At 37.4% G+C, this 24,115-nt stretch overlaps 2 protein-coding genes across 6 annotated transcripts in view; both read right to left on the bottom strand.

The window, feature by feature from the left end:
• The window catches only part of LOC126373826 (NAD kinase-like), a 44,985-nt gene extending 29,131 nt beyond the window's left edge, over positions 1–15,854 (bottom strand). The window contains exons 1-2 of one of the 5 annotated variants that reach the window (XM_050020156.1): positions 15,683–15,854; positions 12,753–12,887 (exon numbers count right to left, since the gene is read on the bottom strand). In XM_050020156.1, coding sequence (XP_049876113.1) covers positions 12,753–12,886 — 134 coding nt within the window. In that variant the 5' untranslated portion in view covers position 12,887; positions 15,683–15,854. Of the gene's footprint in view, positions 1–6,181; positions 6,700–12,314; positions 12,604–12,752; positions 12,888–15,682 lie in introns of those variants that run through there. The other 4 variants (XM_050020157.1, XM_050020159.1, XM_050020155.1 and 1 more) reach the window with 4 other exon arrangements.
• Positions 15,855–19,024: 3,170 nt separating this feature from the next.
• LOC126373801 (6-phosphofructo-2-kinase/fructose-2,6-bisphosphatase-like) overlaps positions 19,025–24,115 on the bottom strand; it is a 29,822-nt gene continuing 24,731 nt past the window's right edge. Inside the window, exons 7-9 of the mRNA XM_050020104.1 lie at positions 22,419–22,653; positions 21,429–21,556; positions 19,025–20,370 (exon numbers count right to left, since the gene is read on the bottom strand). Of these exons, the coding sequence (XP_049876061.1) occupies positions 20,263–20,370; positions 21,429–21,556; positions 22,419–22,653 (471 nt within the window). The 3' untranslated portion in view covers positions 19,025–20,262. The remainder of the gene's footprint in view (positions 20,371–21,428; positions 21,557–22,418; positions 22,654–24,115) is intronic.

Below are 24,115 nucleotides of genomic sequence, written 5' to 3'. Positions count from 1 at the left end.
TATTTTACTTTTTTATTTATACATTAGCGATGTGTTTTGCCAGGTGTACACTAGACAGTCAAGATAAAATACATAATAATCAGAACTGTATCAGAAATAACCAAAACAATGATATAATTCTGTGATAAATAATTTGAATATTTATCTACTGATAAGGGTAACAATTTCAGTAATTTGAATATTTATCTAAAACATTTTGATGTCACAAAAAACTGGATACGACTTAGTTAACAGTGGCGAGGAAGGTGTATTTTTAGAATAGTTTTCAAAAATATTTGTTATTTAGTAGGTAGTCACTGTGGCCTTGTTCAGCGGATTGCTTCTCAAAAGAGAAGGTTGGTTCGAAGCCCGGTACCGGACTTGCATAAATGAGTTATTAATTTATCTTAAGTGTAGTTTTTACTAATACAGTTGGCTCGACCATTATACGCGGCGATACGGCCTATCACGTTGGTCTAACAGAAAGCTCGGTGAGGTTAGACCTCTGAATACCCCAATTGGGAGTATAGTCGTGAGTTTATGTTGTTATTTAAAGTTACAATGTATACAATAAATAAGTTACAATATAGTAAAAATGAGTTGTAGCTCTAATTAGTTCTGTACAGTCATGAGCAATATAATGTACCCTTTAGGACTCTGTCGCACTAACATATTTGACATTTAGTGAGACTTACAGTTCAATTTGTCAAAAAAGTTAATGTGACATGGTACCAAAGTGTATACATATTTATGCTCGTGACCGTACTTATTACTAAGCTAATATAGGTATGTATGTATGAAATAAATGACGAAAACCAAACATATATCGCTGCACGTGAAGCAAAGGCGCACACGCATTGAGCAGGTAGGTATAGTCAACTATATTACGTAGACGGACACCATGTTGGATAACGCGACAAACATCGCACGTAATATTACATACCTACTGCCCACACATGGGTCATTGGATAACTCAGGACTCTGGTATTGGATGTGCCAATGTTGCAATAATCTAGTACTGTGGTGTAAGGGCTAGATACTTTGGTCACCAGACATTAAACAGAGTGTTAGTGACATCGTAACGAAAAACAATTCAGAATCATGGTCTGAATCATCCCTCTCAGTGTTTGTTACGATGTCACTAACACCCTATCTAATTGTATGGCTACTTGTGTCATGATCACGCGTATTTTGAAAGAAGTTTCATTATCTGCAAGTAGATATCTCAATATCTAACATGAATATTAATTAGATTAAAGTTAAAGTTGCGAAACGATGGAATTTATATGGACTATTAATTTACCTGCACTATTATCGTCGAAGCAAATGGGCCTATAATTTAAAAGTATTTTATTGATTTCAAATATTATTAAATATAATTAATATAAATTATTTATAATTGAAAATGTTATAAAACTAATTAATAAATTTTAAAAGTAAGTAAACAGAAAAGGCGGGAACGGAAGTGAGAATTACGCGGTGAAGGAAAACAAGTGAAGAACGGGGTTAGATTGGTGCCCCGACTTTCTAGTAGATGTTGGTTGTGGAAAGAATAACGATGGAAATAATAAATAGTCGATAAAGTCACCCAATTACAGTGTTTTCTTGAAAGTTGTATGTTCTTGTACAGTCATGAGCAATATTATGTACCCACTTTAGGACTATGTCGCACTAACATATTTGACATTTAGCGAGACTTACAGTTCAATTTGTCAAAAAAGTAATGTGACATGGTACCAAAGTGTATACATATTAATGCTCGTGACCGTACAGGGTGTAAGTGACATAGGCTAAATGACAACCCAGTCATATGAAATACTTTTTTCGAAACGTTAAAACGGTTGATTAACATGGCGTTTGTATGAGAATAACAAAATAGTGACGTCAACAATAAACGTGGTCAAACGTCGTACTCGTTGTAATTGTTACTTACATTTGACAGCTTTTATTGATGACGTCACACGACAGTATTTCCATACAAACTCCAAAGAAAACTTTCGTTATGACGTTTCGTAAAAAGTATCTCATTTGACTAAGTTTACAGGTAGCCTATTCTATTTGAATTCTATTATAAATAAAAAAGCGTTACGGGCTAATTCAGTGCAACACGTGCAGTGACAGCCAAGATTGAACCCCAGGATATATATAACTGACATCAATTCGCCACTATATGCAATACGATGTTACATAAATTGTAGTCATTGTTTAAATTGATCCAATTACGGACTGCAATGCAGCGTAACGAGAAGCATTAGGAAAGGTAGGAAAATTATCTTTCAACATAATTAGCAAAATCACTTACTTAAACGTGTTGTGGCCTTAGCTCGGTGATCGAAATTATTATTTTCGTCATAGATAAACTAAGCTAAATGAGCTCTATACCTTTATGCCACTACTTGAAGGTCTAGAGAACCTACAAATAATAAACATTATTATAAATCCTTTCTATTTTCTTCACGTTTACTCTACATAATATGGTCTTCATACATAAACATACATATTTAAACTCTCGCCCGTCATCCCTAATGGGGTGAGCCACAAGTTATCAAAGTTGCTTCTGTGCTGTTCTGGGAGCAAATAAAAAACATAGAAAACGTTCAGCTGCTTGTCTTCCCGGGCATGTCGTAAAAACCGACAGAGGGATTGTGTCCTCTAACATGATGGACTAATGTTATGGGCGATAGGCTGATCCCTTATCACCGTAAGGTTTATCATATCCAGGATAAGACATCGTATCAACAGTGACTGCAAGTTGTCTAGGTCTTCATCATCCATATCTAACATGCCAGAAAGGACATGGTCGCTCTGTGAGCTTTACATCATACCCGGAAAAATGAGCAGCGTAATGCGTTTTGTTTTTACGCGCTTTATTAGTCAATTCAATTGATACTGACAAACAGAATTTTCTGCATAAATAATTAAATATCCTTTCTAACTAGACAAGAACTTTGCGTAGCTACAAATATTTAAGCAAGGTATTTAAGGAATTCCGTCTAGCTATAGCAGAGACTTCACTAACCGCAGTAGCATACTGAAGCACCGGACACTTCATACAAAACACCTCGTTTTACACAGACACTACACATTGACGTTATCGTACATGCTGGTAGGGAGCGGAGAGTTGCCGTTCATTATTCCTTATTCTATAGCAATTCCTTGCGGCTTCACAGTAAGATGGAATGAACATTAGTGAACCAACTAACGAAAAGTAACAGCCAAGTAGCTGAGGAAGCTTTTTTACTACTACTTTGCAGCATAAAATACAAGACTAACATGCTAACGACATTTATCGACATTAACAGATACTTTATCTTAAGACCCACAAGGAACCACTCTACAAACTACTGATCTGATTAGCGCTTAAAAGGTTAATTGAACCTTAATGCATTAGAATCTTTCTAGAAAGCTCTTAGAACTGGAAATATCAAGAATATCGAGTAGCACTGGCCATTAAAGAGCCTGTGGTTTAACAACGCTTAATAGTTTAGCATTTCTAACCAGGAACGCTAATTGTGAACAGGATTGCTTTCTACGGCATATATCTTTGGTCTACGTTGGCCGCTGACAAATTTATTTGATAGCTTGAAGATGAAGTATGCCAAGTTGATTGTGGTTTATATTCAAGTTTACAATTGCGGTTACATCGCAAGAATCAAATGCATAAGCTACAACAAAGGAGGTTTATACCTTAGTGATGCTCTAGCCATTTCACAACAACGGATATCTGTCTACATTTTAGCTTTCATGGTTTCATAATCTGTTGGATAAATCGAGTAAAATGAACAAGAGCATTGCGTAATCTGGTGTGCTTGAAATGTTTGCTGAAGCCTACCTCGATCCTGCGGCAGATATGCTTAAACCGACAAAGACGAGAATTGAAGGTAAGTTTCCCATCAAATCGCATTGGGTCAGCTAATGGGCTCAGTTTGCAAGAAATGGGGCGATTGAGTGAAACCATAGAAGCAACACCAACTGCGGTGTAAAAACACTACCCGTCGTATGGAAACTTGATAGTGGTCAGCGCTATATCGATTAAGGCTTGCTTAATAAAAGAGAAAGGTGTTTTATCAGTAAGTGATTGACTGGATTGACTTATCAGCATTTATGTAAAGAGGTCCTTCCAAATACTAACCACCGGAATTGGCCAGGGCTATCGATCATGTTACCACGGCCGATGCCGATCACATTAATTGTGACGAAATCACTACGAAAACAATAGATGATTACTGAAATCCGTGTCTTAATGTACTTCATAATTACTCTCAGGAATCCATTATTTTATTTAAATTAACACGCTATGAGAATCAGATCTTTAGGGCTTAGTGGAGACGACTGAAGATGTGCTAGGTACTACAAGACAGTCCGAATCCATCTTAACCTATTCAATATTCGCGAGAATCTATCACAACGTAACGTCAAAGATTCTATCGGATTGATTACAACTAAGATTGAATCCAGCCTGTATTGGTGCGGGGAGGGGAGTGTCCCTTCTGTACATACTGATTAGCGCCTATAACCTAATTAAATCCTACTTTAACCGCAATATTGCCGAATGCTAGAAACCATTTCAATTAATAAAACGTGAATATACTATTTATAAGATTGAGAATGGAATGTTAAGTTAGTTTGGATACATAGAGCGGATGAAGGATAATAGGATTACGAAAGCAGAAGGTTAGTGATAGGGCTGGCAGAGGAAGACCTATGACGTACATTGACCAAATTGGAGATGTCCTTAGAAACGGTTCAGTAAGATCTACCTTGAACCGGCGTGTGTGTACACGGTGTGAAGGATCGAAGTAAATGGAATTCCATAGTCTCTGCTTACCCCGGTGGGAAATAGGCGTGAGTTTATGTATTATTTTAGAATCTCGTTAACGCTCTTCAAAAGATTCTAAAGATAATGAGACTCAAAGAAAGCATAAAGTGCCGCAATAGGTTTCTAGGTCAGTGTCTCTGAAGACACGTTACAAGCTTAGTCTAGACTAAACTGTACTGTTGTTGATAATACCGATGTATTAAATCTAGAAAGCTAACGGCAGCCGGGTCATAATAATACGTGTACTATGTAATTAAGAGGAAACAAAAGCGATGAAACTGGTCTAATAATTGCTAGTTACACAGGTGTGGAAACTAACAGTAGTTTTAGAAAGGATAAGCATGTTTAATAGGACGTGTGCGAGTATCATGAAGACGGAATAGTACAATTAGACGAGGTATATACCTACACAGAACAGTATCAAAAAAAAAACGCAACACCTGTATGTCAGTCAGCGAAGGCTCCTAAATTGCTTAATTAGTTACAGAAAAGGAAGCTTCTGAGTGCAGGAGATCTAGGTACGCTCATAAAACAACCAACGCAAAAGAATAATTGGCGAATCATTTTACAACGAACGCAAGTCAAACACCAAAATTGTACTATATGATAAGCCATCCAGACATGGAAACATTTCCAAAAAAATATTGACAGGAATTATTGTCTATGAATTGTTGTTGTTATTCGCCTTCAGATTCATTCAGTACCGTTCTATAAAGATACTGTTCTGATCGTGTTACATGCAGTGTCTTGGGTTAGATTCCAAGCTGCCAAAATCGTGACCCATAAATTGCATTTAGTGAAGCAGCTAGCCTTTTGTCCCAGTTTCAGTGCCGGTAAATACTAGAATACTATAGATTTTAAAACGTCTTTGTAGGTATGAGGTCATGAAATAATATAGGGACAGCGATTTGAATAATGTATCTATCAGAAGTAGCATACTTTGGAATTGCGTTATAGTTTGCGGTTTTCAGCGCGACGCTCTCTTACTAGTTAGTACGTGATTCTCTGAAATAGTAATTATCACGAACACGTACAAGTCTCGTGCAGTTGGGTTAACAGTGAAAAATTAAATAATCTTATCATTACACGCATATTGTACCCACATTAATCAGGTCGATTACGTTACAAGTTTTGAATGTCTTGAAATCGTTAAAAATGCACACCATTACGAAACTGAAAGATTTTATAAGGATATGAACCTTTTAAAACCAGCTCGGTATCTAGATCGATATATTAAGACAAGTGCAGAAGTTATTCAAAGAATCTCATAAGAACATTCTTGTTCCGAAATGAAATTTTCTTAGCGAAAAATATTACCTAAATACGAGCAAAATTGTTATTGTTGGCAAGAACGAAGCAGGTAATTTTCATAATTGAACTTACGGCCAAGTGCCAGATCGTCTCCTCCGTTGGGCCCTCGGTTGCACCTCCGGGTTGTGCAGCAAGGCCTGAGGGATCAAACTCTTGGAGGGCTTGCGCCTTGTCAGCCGGTACTCTGCCCTCTCGGCACTCTTGCCTCGCAGGGTCGACAGCTCACTCTCCGACCCACACCACAGCGACTCCATCGACAACATTGCTTCAATTTACCACAACCAACTTATCATCACGTAGATCCACTATCTTTAATCTTCACTTCACTTTTGCAAGCATAATTCAACAATTACACTAGGAATGCAATTTTAGAACGTCCAAAACGAAAACTCGAATTTCACAATCGGCAGTGTTTATGCGGATTTGGGTAACCTGCGTGTCGGCGAGTGTTGCAAAATTTCGGACGTATGAAGCGAATTGGGCCCGGTGTATGCAAGGCTAGGGATCGTACGATCGAGGTATAGGAGCGTGTGAGAGCCGAGCGCGCGTGATGGCTGATGTAGAGCGGCGCGCGGACTGCCGAGTGCGGCCAGGCGGCGGCCACCGCAGGCCCGCACCGCACTCCACAGCTCCGAAATTGCAAACAAAACAGCTCGTGTACTCGTTATCACAATCACAAGCTCATGAGTAGCTCGGGTGATCCTAATCGCGACTCCATGACACGAATCGCGGACCTTAACTCGGTCTAGAACTGAGGTTCCGAGTCTGGTTTGAGGCTTCATCCGGTTTATACTTTCTGAATTTCTTTTTTAAAGTTCATTTCAATAGAAGCCACCCCCCGCGTGTGCATCGCGTGCGTCTCTCGCGTGTTTACAACTTATGCATGCGTTTTTATCGCTACAACTCGATAACCCGTGTAGTTCATTTCATTATTTATTTAACGTGTACGAGCAATAATTATAAAGATTTATACCGTGCACTTTTTATGAATAATTTTTGTTGTAAAAACTTTTGGATGTGCGAATAGAAATTGGCGATTAGATATTTTGTAGCTAGGCAATTTATGAGTCATGGGTTGTAGTCTCATTAAGTTAAAATACTTTTTGTTAAGCAATACGGTAACGAGAGTGAGTGGATGATAATGTAGATTGGATTTCCGTGCATAAATGCGTTAGTAATCCTCATTACTCATATCATAACGACCGGCTGCTTAGCGATAATACACGAAAGTGTTTCGCTAATTAATTGTTTGAGTTACACGCAACACCACTTCCAGACAACTTCAATTAAGAAATACTCAGAATTACATACGTACATAAACTCACGCCCGTAATCCCCAATGGGATGGGCAGAGCCACAAGTTATCAAAGACAACTTGCAGCCACTGTTGATACGATGTCGTAAGCTAGATATAATAAACCTTATGGTGATAAGGGATCAGCCTATTGCCCATAACATTAGTCCATCATGTTAGAAAACACAATCCCTCTGTCGGTTTTTACGACATGCCCGGAAAGACAAGCAGCTGAACGTGTTTTATGATTTGTATTTGCTCCTAGAACAGCATAGAACCACTCAGAATTACCTGCTAATTATTTAGGAACGTAACTTCATGATGCACTGAAAATATTTTTGATAAATCAAATTGATTTCTTCCACATATCTGGTATGCGTCATCACGCATACATACGATGTTACATTCTAAGCATTTCTTCAAGAGAATTTGATGGATGTTTGTATACAAAAATGATGGATAATATATGATTAGGCCTACCAGATAACAGGTCTAAGAGTGATCACGGAACAGGATTTGTTGAACCTAGATATTATTGGTTAGAGGCTTTTGGGAGTTAATTGCGTCTGTTTAATTTGTTAGTTCACATATCGCCGCCTTATAGTGAAACTTTTTGAAAAATCACATTCCGATGCGAATTTCTTTAACAAAACCTCGATTACTAGTCGATGTCAAGAACTCATTTAAAAAAGGTAAAAATTAAGACTAAGAATTAAGTTTTTCATAAATAAACATATTTTATATTCTATTCTATGTGAGTCATGTCAGGGGCCTTTGGCGGTTCAATAGTAACCTTAGTTGATTAGGTTGGTCATTGATCTCATAATCCACACGAGAGGAGAAGTTAGATGAGTAATGCCTAAGTATAGCGGGCACGGGTCAGCTCTGGTTACTAGACCATTTCCCGAAAAGTGGTACTTAAAGAAGGGTAGTAAATATAGCTGTATGTTTTGTATCAAGCTTATCGACGATGCCCGACATTGAAACGAATGTCATGAGTATTGATCTTATTATCAGTTACTGTGCTTTTATATGGTGTCAATAAAAAACTTCACAAAGGATAAAAATGGGTAGGAAATTCACGTTAATTAAATATTGAAGTAATTGTATTATGAAATAAGTGTATTATTAAAATAAGTATATTTTGGAATAAGATGTCGTTCGACATTTAAGATATATAAATCCATTGTTCTTGCGGAAACGCAGGGCAAAATATTCGATTCAATTCGATACTTACTTGTGCTACTGAATGCCCCAGTACCGTATACGGGGTTATATATGTATATGATAAAATTGAAAAAAAACCGAAAGATTCCTTACGCGTGTGATCTTCATCCGAAAGGGGAAGACAATAGATACATTTTAGGTATAATTTTGCGATTTTAAAAAATTATGATGGACGTGGAGGACTCAAGAGAAGTGTGTCAGGATCGAGGCAAATGGAATTCCATACTTAGTCTCCGTTTACCCCGGGGGGAAATTGGCGTGAGTTTATGTATGTATGCATCACACCACTAATTTAAGAGCCACGCTCTTGTCGGTGTAGCATTCACCATGCTACTTTTTTAAGGAAAATTAGGGCAGTGGTTTCCCTCTTGCCTTCCGCCCCGCAGTACTCTGTCTGATGGCGCCCAGAGTAGTATATTTGGAAGCCGTTTTGTCCCGCCAAGTAGTTATTGCCATCCGCGGCAAATCTACAATAAGTCACATCAAAAAAAGACGTACTAGGACTCCTAGCTAGGTACAAAGAAAAAGTTTATACATTTCTTTACCTGGCCAATTTTGCAATTTATTAGGTACATTAAAAATATGTACTCTGCAATCTTGCGAAAAGAGAAAGGAATCATACGATGATTGTGTAGATAGGGCAAGAGTCGTTGCCCCAAAACTGTCACATTCCTGGCAGGTCACGGTGAGTCAGGCATGCCTGGTGGTCTGGTCACCATCGGAACCGTGTCACAGGACTGCGTGGGCTTGTACAACAATTCATAACGAAATCGAACGATACTGACGGGTTATTCTACTGTAAATCAATTGTAGCCTGACCATAATTCGGTATGTACCTAAGGGAAAAAAAGTTACGCTAATTCTAAAACCATTTCGAGATTTCGTCTTAATTAGCTTTATTTCTCTATTAATTGGGCACATTACCCTAACAAAATGTCAATATTAAACAAACTAAGCAAAGGCAAAGGTATAAACGTCATTCAGCCTACTTTTGGAGATATTTAAAAAAAATGAATTAACAACAAAATATTCAAATTAGTTTTTTTTATAATTGCATATCGTTTCAATAAAAAATATAAAAAAAATATTACTTATCTTCAAAAATACCTTATATACCTACCCAATTATACATATATCCGGCCAAGTTAATGCTATCTGAGGCTAATCTCTAATAAAGGCGGCAATACACATGCCAGGATTTGTGGTTTTATCCTATTTCCTCTAGCGGCGATTTTTATCCGCGTCGTGAGCGCAGAGAGCTGGCAAGAGTACCAGTTATACATATTAACTCAAGGAAAAAAAAAACCGAATAAGAAACGTTGCATACCATTATGCGATTTTTTTACAATCCGTAATGTTTTGTTTTTTAAAATCATTTTTGCGAACCTAAAGGCGTTTTCGTGCATACATCTGTTTGACTAAACGAACGCGTTAGATAGTCTAATAAACCCTCTCCTCGTAATAATACACGTCACGGTGATACCTAACATAACATAAGCTCACGACTGTGTTCCAAATAGGGCTAGACAGAGGCACCCCTCACGGGGCTCTTTGTTAGGCCAAAGTAGTTAGTTAGTCGTACCTATGTCTATAACCTATACCTACCGGATAAAAATCAGACATCTATTAACACGTAGCCAAACGTGGGTCGACATTTACGATATGCTCGAGGTAGTAATCAACACGGAATATTCCATGGTAGGTATCTTTTCGTCCTTGGCTATTCATAAAACAGAATTAACTTGGTAGGTATAATATGATGCAAATTAAATGATAAAAAAACCAAAACAGAACACTAGAACCGCAAATAACATAAATACTCGTAGGTATAGCGACCAACGGCAATGCAATAAAATTGTATTATTATTACTAAAATGGTCTCGTGTTAGTGGATCGTTTTCCTGTAAATAAACAAATGTGAAAAAAATGGCATTATTCATACCTAGAATAGAATAACCCGGTTGTCCATTGTTAAGTTGCCTATTTAAGCCACTGGGTAACAACCGCAACGCTATGGAATCTGAAATATTCGACGTGTATCCATTTTTTGACCGACCTTCGAGCCTACCTGCCGGTTCCGGAATTTAAATTACACATCCATAAATGAGCATTTTATTGTTGAAAAAATTTATTTATAGGTATTTTCTGTCACTAGCATTGAAAGTTTGGGCCGCAATAAATACGTTTCGGAGTTCCAAATGCGGGGTTTTACTGTGAGTAGGCTGCTTATAATTACAATAAGAAACTAACAGTAGATAGTTATTCGTATTTGTTATTGGTGTACTTAGTGAGAGTTAAATGTATTCTTATCTTGCATTAACGCCTTTGAATCTTATTCGACAAAACTTGAAGAGAAGCATTTGCTCAAAATAAAGTGTAAGGAGTTACTAACTGATATAAAGTTGAGCATTAAGCAGCAAATATCATAATAAAGTGCAAAAACATAGATAGCTAAGTTATTATTTACTTTTTAATACACAGAATAGCAAATCGCTCCGGACGCGAAATATATATATATGAATAACGCTATTGGATATACGCGAGTCACGAGTTATACGGGTAATACGGGATTGAGGCGCGCTTGTTGTCGGCCGGGATAGGAGTTAGGAGTATAGATGCATACGTTTTAGGAAAATTCCGGCTAGATTAGGCACCCTCCCTAAAATAATTACGATATAGGAGTCTGAAAACGAAATCGTGTTGGCAAAATAATGTGAAGGGCTCAAAAATCACAACACTATATTTTAGAGTTCTAATTATTATGTCATCAATATGGAATCTTTTTTGTAATCTGCGGGAACCTAAACCCCAAATAGGTACCTACTTAATTGCATTATTTATACGTATTTTTTATTATATTATAAGTAATAGCTATAACATTTTTCATTGTTGCAATCATTTCACTCCAAATATTCGTTGAAAACAATAATTGTGACAAAAAAACACACGTTGACAGTTAACAAGGGATGCGAAAAACCGGTATTTACCGATTACCGGTAATTTAATGGAACTAATTTAACATATAAAATACTGAATTTAAAAAGTATGTAATTTAATTTTTTTTCTACTCCTCTACTTTAATCTGGCATTTAAATAACCAAAAAGTCTAATATAAGTACATACATAATTAAACTCTTTGAAAAAGTGTACGCTCTATGGCCTATAAAAGCATTGTTTACAAAGTGTAACTGTACTATAATGTCGCCAAAAAAGCATTGTTGTTGTTTTTTTTTGACCTGGAAACTGGCACCTTTACTTTGTTTGGTGCCATAGATATACTATAAAAAAAAAGTATACATTTGCCGCCATTTTCCCGCGCGTTGGAAAATAAATTGGAAAATTTTTGTGTTTCGTTTAAAATTACGTCGTCGTAGAAAAAGTATTGTATGCAACGTTGTATAACTAGGTCAAAAAATGCTCGTGGCGTCTCTTATTGCGATGTTCGCCAAGGCTCACATCGCAACTCACGCCACTCGCATTTTTTGACCCTTCTTATACAACTGTTGCATAAAATACTATAAAAGATTGAATATATATTTTTTTCAATTCATTATACTATTTAAAGTTATGTTCAACACTGAGCACAAGTTTATGTGGCTTGCAAAGGGGTGAGTACTTACGTTTTGCAATAGATTTATCATGAAGCTTTTTTTTCTATAGTAAATAAATAAATAAAAGACTTACTCATCGTCTATCTGTTTGCTAGTAGTTGCTTTAGTCGAATGTTTACTCGTTTTACTGGTAGTTGAAGTAAAAGACGCTCGTTTCGTGTTAGTCTGTGTTACAGGTTTGTTATCCATCTTCATAACAACTTTTCATTAAAGTCCGCCACAAAAGTGTCATATTTTAAATGCAATCCTCTTGTACACGGGTTAATTATTTGATTAAAACAGTCACATCACACTTAATTATATGCGCATAATTAATACAAAAACAAAATATTCAGTGCTTTTTAGGTTATGTACTCTCCTGCCAAAAGTTGTCAATTTTGACATTAGTTTTTTTTAAATTTCCTTGGTAAAGATAAAATATCATACTGCCTTGTATTAAGTAATTTTAAATCTTTCATAAAAAACTCTAAGATGAGGTTTACATGTATGTATATTTATAACTGTAACTTACCGGAAAGTCTGGAGTTTGTCGATGACTTTTGTGAGGGGGTTCTTGCGCAGTGGACCCGGGGAGCCCCCAGGGGATGTCTCCCGAGACTCCGCCGCTATGGCCCGCGCCACCGCCAAGTCTTGTTCGTTCAACATCCTGAAAACAATGCAAATATAAATTGATTATATGGTGTAGTAGGTAGATAGGTACTTAGTTAGCCTTAAAAATGTTTATCGGAAGCAGTGGATAAGAATATGATAAACGGACACTCTATACAAAAATCTCATTCATACCGTGTGCCGCTTAACGCGTAAGTGCGAGCGAGACACAGTCCACGCTCTCTCCCCTTTACTCCTTAAATGCTAAAACGACCGTTTTAGACTAAAGTAAGTCCCAGCACGAATTGGTGCAGGCGAAGAGTTTCCGTTCTGTACGTAATATTATTACTTATTCTATGACGAGACTGAACCTTAAAGAGTTAAGTATTTTCCGTAATAAGTACCTATCACATCTACGTGCAAATACAAATATTAGAGGCTTGTAAATATGATGATCTTGAGATCCTATTGACGTCGGCGAACGACGTGGGTATTTGTCATGTCAGACTCTCAGCATCGTCACGTTCTCATCGATGGTGTAATGGCATGCGCTTACGCAGCTTTACGATACCCAATACATTATTTTTATTACTATATCACTTCAAACCTTGTAAGCATATCTCTACGCAGCGCGTGCTCTGATTGATTTACTTATTTGTTTTTCTTGGAAATATTTGGGGTTTTCTTCGTACGATTAATTGCCTAGACGATTAAATACATTATCTACCATTTAGGTACATCCTGTCTAAAGGTAATGTATTTAATAGCAGATGAGCGGCTGTCGTCACTTGTAAGTGTATTATTCTCCTCTGCCTACCCCTTCGGGAATACAGGCGTGATCTATGTAGTTGTATATCAATGGGCGTGATGCTATATGTATGTATGATTCAAGCTCGTGCTGTTCTCAAATGGGCATTTTTGACGTGACTTATTTTAATTTTAATTTTTTTCACGTTACGGTAATTTAATTTTACAGCCTTCAGTAGGGTTTGCCGAGGTGGGTATTTTCTTTCAATATGCAATGCCTTTTCTAATTAACGTAACGATTCAACCAGTTATTTACACATTACTTAGGTGTTTATACTACCTCACATCACAAATTTAAGAGCCACGCTCTTGTCGGTGTAGCATGATTGCTACTTTTTTAGGGAAAAATAGGGCAGTGGTTTCCCTCTTGCCTTCCGCCCCGCAGTACTCTTTCTGACGCAAGTGGGATGGCGCCCAGAGTAGTCTATTACAAAGCCATACTAGGACACCTGTCCACCGCCTCTGAATAGTACTGACAGTTTTGCTGCCGTCTGTCAGGTTCCAGGTTACAGTCCCTACCTACTCAATACTACCTACCTATTCAATGAGTATTAAAAAGTAAATCAAGAGCAGCAGATTAACCGTGGCCTCCCCAATAAAGTTTTACTCGTTTAGGACGGCGAGACCAAGGCAAACACGTAATAAAGATACAGCCTAATTACGAATTACAACCACCATGTGAGGTAGGTATATGGCCAATATGAAACTGGTCGTGTCATAACAGTTATCGAAGGATTGCGTAACATAGCCCATGGAAACTTTCTTATACCATGACATAGCCTACATTCATAAAGAGCCCATACATCGTACAGGGGGTCGGGGTCGGGGTCAAAGACCACATCGAAGCAATTTAAAAAAGCAATATTGCAATTTGACATTTGCGCATATAAAAGTATGTGCGCAATGAAACCAAATGTCAAATAGCAATATTTCTGTTTTAGATGAATTACTTTGATGTGGCCTTTTTAACCCCCCACGTCTCAATAAATTAGAGCTGGTATAGAGCATACTCCGCCACGGTGCTCTAATGCGGGTAACAGTATTAACAGCTACCGTGGTATAGTGCTATAAAGATTCGTCAAAAAACCTTTAGTATTCTATGACCTGTGGTTTAGCACGTTAGTTTTCTATTATCTGTGGTTTAGGATGTTAGTTTTTTATAATTACGTTATATTTTTGAATTATGTAGTTACCCGAGGAATGAGAAGATAGGTAATTATCAGGTTAAATCTGTTCAGCTTCGTCTATATTTTTTCCAGGGAACGTAGCTTAAAAGTTCCCTCTTTCATGTTAGATCTGTAAAGGTATTTCATTTTCCGAAAATCCGGAGGCAGGAATATAAGACTTTTACCTTCTCTGTGACCTGCCCAGGATGTTTTTACATAGCTATTATACTAAGTAGGTATGCTGCCAGCTTTACGAACGATACTGATTCTACATACATACATAAACTCACGCCCGTAATCCCTAATGGGGTGGGCAGAGCCACAATTAATCAAAGACACTTTGCAACCACTGTTGATACGATGTCGTAAGCTGGATATGATTCTACATAATAATATCGTCACTTTTTATAGTGAAAACCTCAGAAGCGTCTTTCGGGTAATTTAACTGTGTAATCGCAATTGACACCCTAGTTTCAATCCAGGTAAAAATTTAAGTGAACATCAAAATGGATTTAAAAAAAAACGCTTTTAAGGTTTTATCTCTATGGCGCTGATATTACCTGCTCGCATGTACGTATATTACTTATGTCTAGATTGATTCTAATCTAAGGTTCAATACGATCTACTCTGAACCGGCGTGCGTGTATGAAGCGATTAATGAATGTGGAGGAAGCAAGAGAAGTGTGTCAGGATCGAAGCAAATGGAATTCTATAGTCTCTGCTTACCCCGGTGGGAAATAGGCGTGAGTTTATGTATGTATGTATGTATGATTCTAATCTAATAGGTATTGTAAAATCTATCTTGTAAAACCAATTAAGATAACACGTAGGTGGTGTTTATTTAGTTTGAATAAATTTATAATGCTTTTTTGATACTTACCTAATAGTAGTCGCACTATAGTATAACTAGATCAAAACGTATCACTGCACACCAATCATAGTTTAGCTGTCACCGTATCACTCGTATAATAACGACCATAGTTGAAATATTTTAAAAATAGCCGAGTACGCGGCGTGTGCGCATACAAGCGATTTGTATGACAATGCGTCGGTATCTGTAGCCTACACTATTTTCGCGCGAGGGTCGCCGGGTCGCAGGCTTTGCTCAGCATCCGTTGACAGGGACGTAGCCAGATATCCGAAAGGGTCAGCCTGCATTATTGCTTTAATTAATTAAATAACATAAGGAAGGACACTGTATTATAAAGTTTTAGCAAAAATAAAAACCTAAAGAAATCCTCAAGGATTCGAAGGCTCAATAACCAATAACCTACCTAATTATCACAGTTAGTTTCTATTTCGAGTTGTAGGTTACTTTTGATATTAGATCTTTTTACAACACACTAGGGTCGATTGATTCTTTCAAATATTCTTCCTCTCAGACGTCGCCCTGAGCCGAGGTTCGCGCCCAACTGGGCACCCTCAGGCCTGTTGTCATAAGCGTTGTACCGGGTTAGAGCCTTCAGCGCTCCCCATTTGTCCGACCAAGTAGTTAATGCCGTCTGCGGCAAATCTACAATAATTCACGTTAAAAAATATCTTGCTCCTATCAAGTATCAAACTGCGTAACAACTGACAACCACGAGACATACCTATTTACAATAGGACGTTCTGTTGAAAACCTCCTAAGTGCGTCCCTGTACAGTATAACGAAGTAAGCCACGGTCGGTCCCTCTCACTCGCGACGAGAACTGATCAATGGGAGCAGGCAACCACTATTTATTACTTACTATACCACTTATTATGTAACAGTCAATGGGAGATTATTAATCATTGGACTAAGCAACCCGATCGTATGTCTTGTTATGAGAATTGCATGCGATGTGGTCGTTAATTGATTGTATAATTATATTTGACTATGTAGTGTATACTAAGTGTATAATATGATTTGTGACTAAGTCAAGTTAGATAAATAGATTCACTAAAATTATATTTGTTAATATTTACCATCAACGTGGGCAATAGGTTGTCACAATGACATTCATTTATTTATTCAATACTTTGTGTTAGTGACACCGTTACGCATACTGAGGGGGATGATGCAGACCATGATTCTGAGTATTAACTCAGAATCATGGATGGATGCACTTGTATGGCTACCTATACCTACTAGTATGGGGTGTAAGTGACGTATTAACGAATACTGAGGGGGATGATTCAGCTCATTATTCTGAGTTAATATCAAGTGGAATTTTCCATGGTAAAAGTATCGAATTGAAAATAATGTAAAAAACAAAATAAAAAAGAATTTTGCGCCGGAAAATTCCGCTTGATTAATATCAAGCGGAATTTTCACTTGATATTAACTCAGAATAATGAGCTGAATCATCCCCCTCAGTATTCGTTAATACGTCACTTACACCCCATACTAGTAGGTATAGGTAGCCATACAAGTGCGTATGGGTGTTAGTGACACCGTAACGAATACTGAGGGGGATGATTCAGACCATAATTCGGAGTTGATATCAAGTGGAATTTCCTGTCGGAAAATTCATAAAAGTTTTGTTTTTTTTTATTATTTTCATTTCCATATTTTTGGGTAGGTATCATACCGATTTAGGACCCAGAAAGTTACGGTATTCGTGCTTTCTAGAACACTAGAAGAACGAATAAAGAAAGAATAAGAACGAATTAAGAAAAGTATTATACTTAACTAAGTATTTATTGGTTCAATGGCGTCTTAGTTATTTAAGTAACATCCGTCAGACGTCATTGCGAACAGGTTCTTCAAACCTAATTTGCCCATTATGACTCAATATCCTATAATGTGCCCGGTAAATACCCAGAGAACATAGATCGATCTCTATAATAACTACTTTAATATATTTTTCCATATCCGGCAATTAATTATTTCCGAAGGCCCCGGGTTCGAATACCGGTGGGGAGATATCACAAAAATCACTTTGTGATCCCTAGTTTGGTTAGGATATTACAGGCTGATCACCTGATTGTCCGAAAGTAAGATGATCCGTGCTTCGGAAGGCACGTTAACCAACGGCTTAACGTTCGTTACCAACGGATACCGGTTACTACTTACTGATGTAAGTAAGTAGTCGTTACATGAGTCATGTCAGGGATCTTTGGCGGCTCAATCATAACTCTGACACCAGGGTTGATGAGGTTGGTAATTCACCTCACAAACCCACACGATAGAAGAAGAATTATCTTACTTCACACCCACAAATTACTTACCTGTCTCAACACCCAGCCCATATAATTAGGTCTCGCCTACTTTCTGCCGAAAGACTGTGACCACATGATGTTATCTACATGCGACCACGTGCATGACCTTCCTCCATGATCGATGGCCGTCAGAGTTGAGCCAGTCAGACTGGTTCACATTGTCTGACTCGATTCGAAACTTTCTATTTAAAGGGAGGTTGGTTTGGAGGTGATATAAGCCTTTTTGGCTGAGCTGTTTCTGATACGGTCAATTTAAAAAAAATATATTACGCCTTTTAAATTTTGTTTTTTTGACGTCATTTATAAATGACTTTCTCTCAAAATGATACTTTTCTGTACAGGGTGTTAGTGACATCGTAACAAATACTGAGAGGGATGATTCAGACTATAATTCTGAGTTAATATCATGTAGATGTGTATCATTTTAGTATTTTTTTAAATTAAGTATTTTCAGTTCCATACTTTTGCGATGGAAAATTCCACTTAATATCAACTCAGAATCATGGTCTGAATCAACCCTCAAAGTTTTTGTTACGATGTCACTAATACCTTGTATAACTAGGTATTCTTTTGCTAATTAAGAGTTACTACTCTAAGTCAGGAAATAAACGGAAATAGAAATCCCAAGCAAAGGGCGTAGGTATTTTTTTAGACCAACTGCACCTTCTGAGGCGCATAGCTCATAATAGTCATTTATGATACATAAATCTCATTTTTATACCCGGACTATAATCTAAAATATCCAATTATTATTATATATATAAATTGGATAATTATTCCTCCTTACTCTAGACTTCGGTTAAGGCACGGAAATTTATGTAAGTAGTATCACATACTTGGCGAAAAACAGTAAAAAATAACTAAGTTGGCACTTTACTAAAAGACACACACACTTTTATTGACCTCTCACACCATGCGGGGTTGGCTGGAAGAGATCTCTTTTAGACAAGTCCACCTTTTGTACCTATTTTTTTATTTTTTGTCGTTAATTTAATTAATGTGTACAATGAAGAGTTTAATAAAGACTAAATAAAACACCTTTTAAACTAGCAGCAGTATTTATTATAAAAAAATACAATACTAGATGCTCGAGATTACAATCCTATTGAAATCTTAATAACCTACCTCACTTGAGGATTCTTCTAGTGGGTTCTTACTGAAACCATTACAACAATTCCATTATTAAACCTTATGTTAGAAGACTTTTCCAGCAGTGGGATGTTAAGTCATTCTTAAGAATAGTTAAGATTTAAGAATTTCCTTATAAGTACGTTCCATTTTTCAATCGTTTAAAAACACATTTAGTAAAAAAACATTTACTTTAATCAAACTAATATGAACTGTTGCGTCAAGACATAATAAACTGCTCAGCATGTAATATAAGTCAGATGAAGACACACAATTCCTAGAATCTACAAAAAACTTCGTTATCTTTAAACTTAAGGTTATAAGAAAATGACAATAAAGCTTACACTTATTAATAGGTATTAGATAGTCCACAAAATGGGCGTCTTAAACCATTATTATCTACTGATATAACTATCGACCAAACATTTCAATAATCCGTCATACAATGCAACACATTGCAACTACGTTTCATAATTAAAAGTGCTTATCTAAACAAAATATCGTAAATCAAAAGACGTAATTAACTAAATGACCTATCTATATACCTACTTAAAAAGTAAGAACACAAAATATTTATGATTCAATGTGGTTGAGTCATATGATTGACACGATTGATTGATTGAAAAAGGATTTCCTTCAGTCTTATTAGTAAAGTGGCGGAACTCACTCACAGTTCATCACATTTGTACGAATTCAGTTGAGCTAATTTTATCAAACGGAGATCGTTTAAATCTACTGTATTGTCACTAGACAGGGATGAGCGCTTACTACAATGAACAGGCACCAAAAACTATATGAAAAGTCATGGCTTTAATTTTACTGTGAAACACAATGAGATTAAAATACAATTGACCGTGACACAACGATGTCTACGCGTTCCTATAGTTTGTGCTCATGCTCATCTCATTTATACTGTAAATATTTATCTTAAACACGTAAGTTATCGTTCTCACACTGGCGTGTGATCACACCAAAGTCTGTTCGCTTAGAGATCGCTATTGACTCTGCAGCCTTGGCGTGATGTCGTCCTGGGTTTTTCACATCCGAGGACGTGGGCCATACTGTGGTCATCATCCGAGGGGGTAACCCTAGTAATGCTGGTATGGTGTGACTGGGCGCCAAAGACCCCTAGGGTCGGAGTTCTGGCGCCTAAAGTTGTGCTTCGGCAGAGTTCTGCCAGAGGTTGGAGGGCAGCGTGTCGTAGTGAGACGGCACGGTTACCAGCGCGTCTGCTGTGGTGCGGCTGATCGAACAGTTCTGGAAAAAAGACAGAGTATTATTATACTGGACTGCCAGACAGGTAAGTACTGTCGTACAGGTGGTTGATACACATCGCTACAGTATACTCTTCCGGAGTGCCATACTGTTAATGAAGATTTCGTTCTATGGAGAATATAATTTCGGCCTTTCGTAGCTACTTTTATTCTTTATCGACCAATTCACACAAAGTCCTAGATTATATTTCGTGCTTACGTCTATGAACTTTAGAACAAAAATGTTTTTAAAACTTTAAAACGCACAAACTTTCAAACTTTACCCAGTACTCGTAATTAGCCGAAGATTGGTTATGGATTCCAGCCAAAACTGTGGGCGTTTAAAACAAAAAAGCACTATTGCTAAGTAATTTACATTCTAAAATAGGCATTATTTCACCACCAAACAGCTGTTTGTAAGCCATAATGCCAACTAGGATTTACGTAATCGGATGTATATGAGCTCGTAAAATTAGGTATCGCTTCGTATTTAGAATCCACTTCCGTTCAGCTTGCTAAACGACCATCGTAAAATCAACTTCTCATGTTCAAAACACACACATAAACTCACGACTATATGTCAAATTGGGCGAGTCATAGGTACATCCACTGCAAGATGAACTAAGTACCCACGCTCACACACAATCTTATACAGGACAGGGTGTTAGTGACATCGTAACGAATCCTGATAATTTAGACCATGATTCTGAGTTAATATCAAGTGGAATTTTCCGTCGCAAAATTCATGATTTTTCTGTGTTTATTTAAATTATTTTCAGTTCTATACTTTTGCGATCGCAAATTCCACTTGATATCAAGTCAGAATCGTGGTCTGAACCTCAAAGTTTACTTCACTAACACCCTGTAATTAGAATATAACTAAGTACCTAAGACGATTTCTGCTAAAGCCTTTCTTAAACGGCAATTTTCTTCAATACACAATCAGTCCAAACAGTTTCAAACCTTTAATCCTATGCTTACAGTTTTTGGACTTTGCACTGGTCTAATCTTCGAGGCTCAGCTAACACTGTAATCTGGTCCAATATTGTCTGATATTCTTACCTTGGGCTGTTTGCGGTGGGTGTCTACGCAATCGATGGGTAGTTTGATCATCTCTATCTTGTACTTATAGCCGTATGACGTCAGCTTCACGATGGTGTGCAGGGGTACGGTCATGTAGGGAAGTTCATCTGAAAAGAGACCCATCAATGAGATTTTATTGCAGTGGAAATAGGAACAACGCGTGTGTTGTCGTTGCTAAAGATTTAAAAAAAGTAGTTTGTCGATTTTTCAAATATTTGGAATCGAAGTATTTTCAAAATCAAAAAAGAACTAAGCAATTGTTTTGAAACCGATAACCACAGCCTAACATACTCGTAATAAGTACGTATATTATGTAGGTACCTACTTAATTTCACACGTGTCTTTGACCCATAAAACTGTTGTAAATCTTTGATCGGAATAATATAAATATAATGATAATCATTGTAAGTTATACGTTTTAAATTATCGTAATAAATCAACTACAATTAGTTTATTTGAAGAACCCTGTCATATAAGTTTATCAACAGACAAACAAAGAGAGAGCACATGTGAATTAAAATCTTTAATCTTTATTGTTGTTTGATATGGAGATAAAAAAATCAGCTTGTTTGATTTGATAATTATTTTTATCTATCTCCTTATTTACCCACTAACGTTCCATATTTTTTTACAGTTCAATTTTAATAGTGTGTGTGGGATTCGATACTTCGGTTGGGATCGGTTGCAAGTACCTAAACAATAGCCGGGACAACGGCGGCGTAACGGCATCGGGAAACGAACTTGGACCCTAAGACCGTGAGCCGAACGCTCTAACCACTAGGCTACAGAGGCTTAAGGTAAATGCGCACCTAGACGCGCCGCAGTCATTCCATTTTGTAAATCTTTGTATCAAATCGTGTGCAACGTCGCGCACCTCTCCGCGCCACACGACTCGCAAAATGCGATGATTTCGGCGCGTGCGGCTTCTGCGGCGCGTCTATATGCGCGTTTATCTTTAGAAGAACTTACCAAGCTTAGCGTCCAAGAAGTACCCGAGCATACAGCGCAGGACCGCCTGGTGTCCGACCACCACCACATTATGCTCGTCTTCCAGCGCGGTGAGCACGGGGCGCAGGCGCGTCATGATATCTATGTACGACTCGCCCCACGGGTAGCGGTAGCGCAACTTGTCCTGGTCACGCCACGCGAACTCTTGCGGGAAGCGTTCTTGCATCTCTTCGTAGGTTAGGCCTTCGCAGATGCCCTGGAAAAATGGAGAAGGAATTTTAGGTGGTGATACTGAAAGTTCATTGATAAGGGAGTAGGTAGTCATTGTGCCGGTTCGAATCCCGGTATCGGACTTGCACCAACGAGTTGTTAATTTTCACTAACACAGTTATGGCTTATACCATTATGGACGGCGATACGGCTCACCACCTATCACATTGGTCTAACAGAAAGCTCAGTAAGGTGTGGGTACATAGTTCATTTTGCGATGGATGTATCTTTGACTACCTTAATAGGATATAGTAGACACTCGCATGAAAATCGATCGTAAAGTAAAAGACGTTGATTATACATCGGCTTCCTGCGGATTTTTGAATCAACTGTACGATCCCACTTATTTATATCTAGCTTAGTTTATGTTTAAGTACTAAAGTTTTAAATACTTTTGGAACAAGTCACTTTTTATGATTGCCTCCTAGTATGCAAACAATCACAGCGTAGTTTCCACATACTTAAAAAATGTTTTTCAAATCTTTGTTGCCAGACAGATTTTTAACTGATATTAAATGGATTGCAGAAAAACCTGCTTTTTTGACGTGACTTATTGTAGATTTGCCGCAGATGGCATTAACTACTTGGCCGGAACAAAAAAGAAACTTGCGAATTGGTATTAAAATTATCACGAAAGAAAAGAAGTGACATAGTAATTGTTCTAATAATTAAACACATAACATTTAGCGCAATTATACACATATAAACTATTTCGCGTTTAATTCTGCGTCCTCTTTTATATTATTAAATTCTTACACAATTTTCAATGTCACCATGCAGACAGAGTGACTCACACCTATACCTAAGAATACTTTCAGTATTTTATCGACCGTTTCTTGATGACGTTTTCATTGGGATTATTCCTAGAACTTTTCTATCGACCGTAGTAGAGTCGTGAATTAGTGATGTAGGTCGAGCAAACAGTCGTAAATTAAACGACTCTGTAGTTCTGAGCCAAGAAGGAACCGAGTTTGCAAACAAGTTTTCTGCTTAATGCGAACAGGTGCGGCAGGAAAACCACAACTTTGTGTTTACTCGTGTTTGTTTGTGTTTTTGAGAGGTGCAAATAAATAATAAAAACTTGGCTATGGGTTGACGTACTACGAAATGCGATATTCATAATTGATCGTCATTAGCTGCTGCACGTGAAATGCTCTCGACACTACATAGATACTTAATACGTATGAAGTAGATCGGAAAAACGACGCGACGCAATAGGTATAATGAGACGCGTCGACCATTCACTTTTCTTTATTTTCATTATCATGAATGAATAAATTAATCACTTTGTGAGACTGTCCTTTGTTTGGTAAGGACTTTTCAGACTTGAATCACCTGACGTAAACGTAAAAAGTATAATGATTCCGCGTTTCTGAGGACACTAAACCCGCAGTGGAGCAGTGGGACGTATATAGGCTGTTTATGAATATGATTATGATGAATAACCA

Source organism: Pectinophora gossypiella, chromosome 16 (genome assembly GCF_024362695.1).
Source record: "Pectinophora gossypiella chromosome 16, ilPecGoss1.1, whole genome shotgun sequence".
Classification (NCBI taxonomy): Eukaryota; Metazoa; Arthropoda; class Insecta; order Lepidoptera; family Gelechiidae; genus Pectinophora; species Pectinophora gossypiella.
This window is presented reverse-complemented; position numbering and strand designations above follow the sequence as displayed.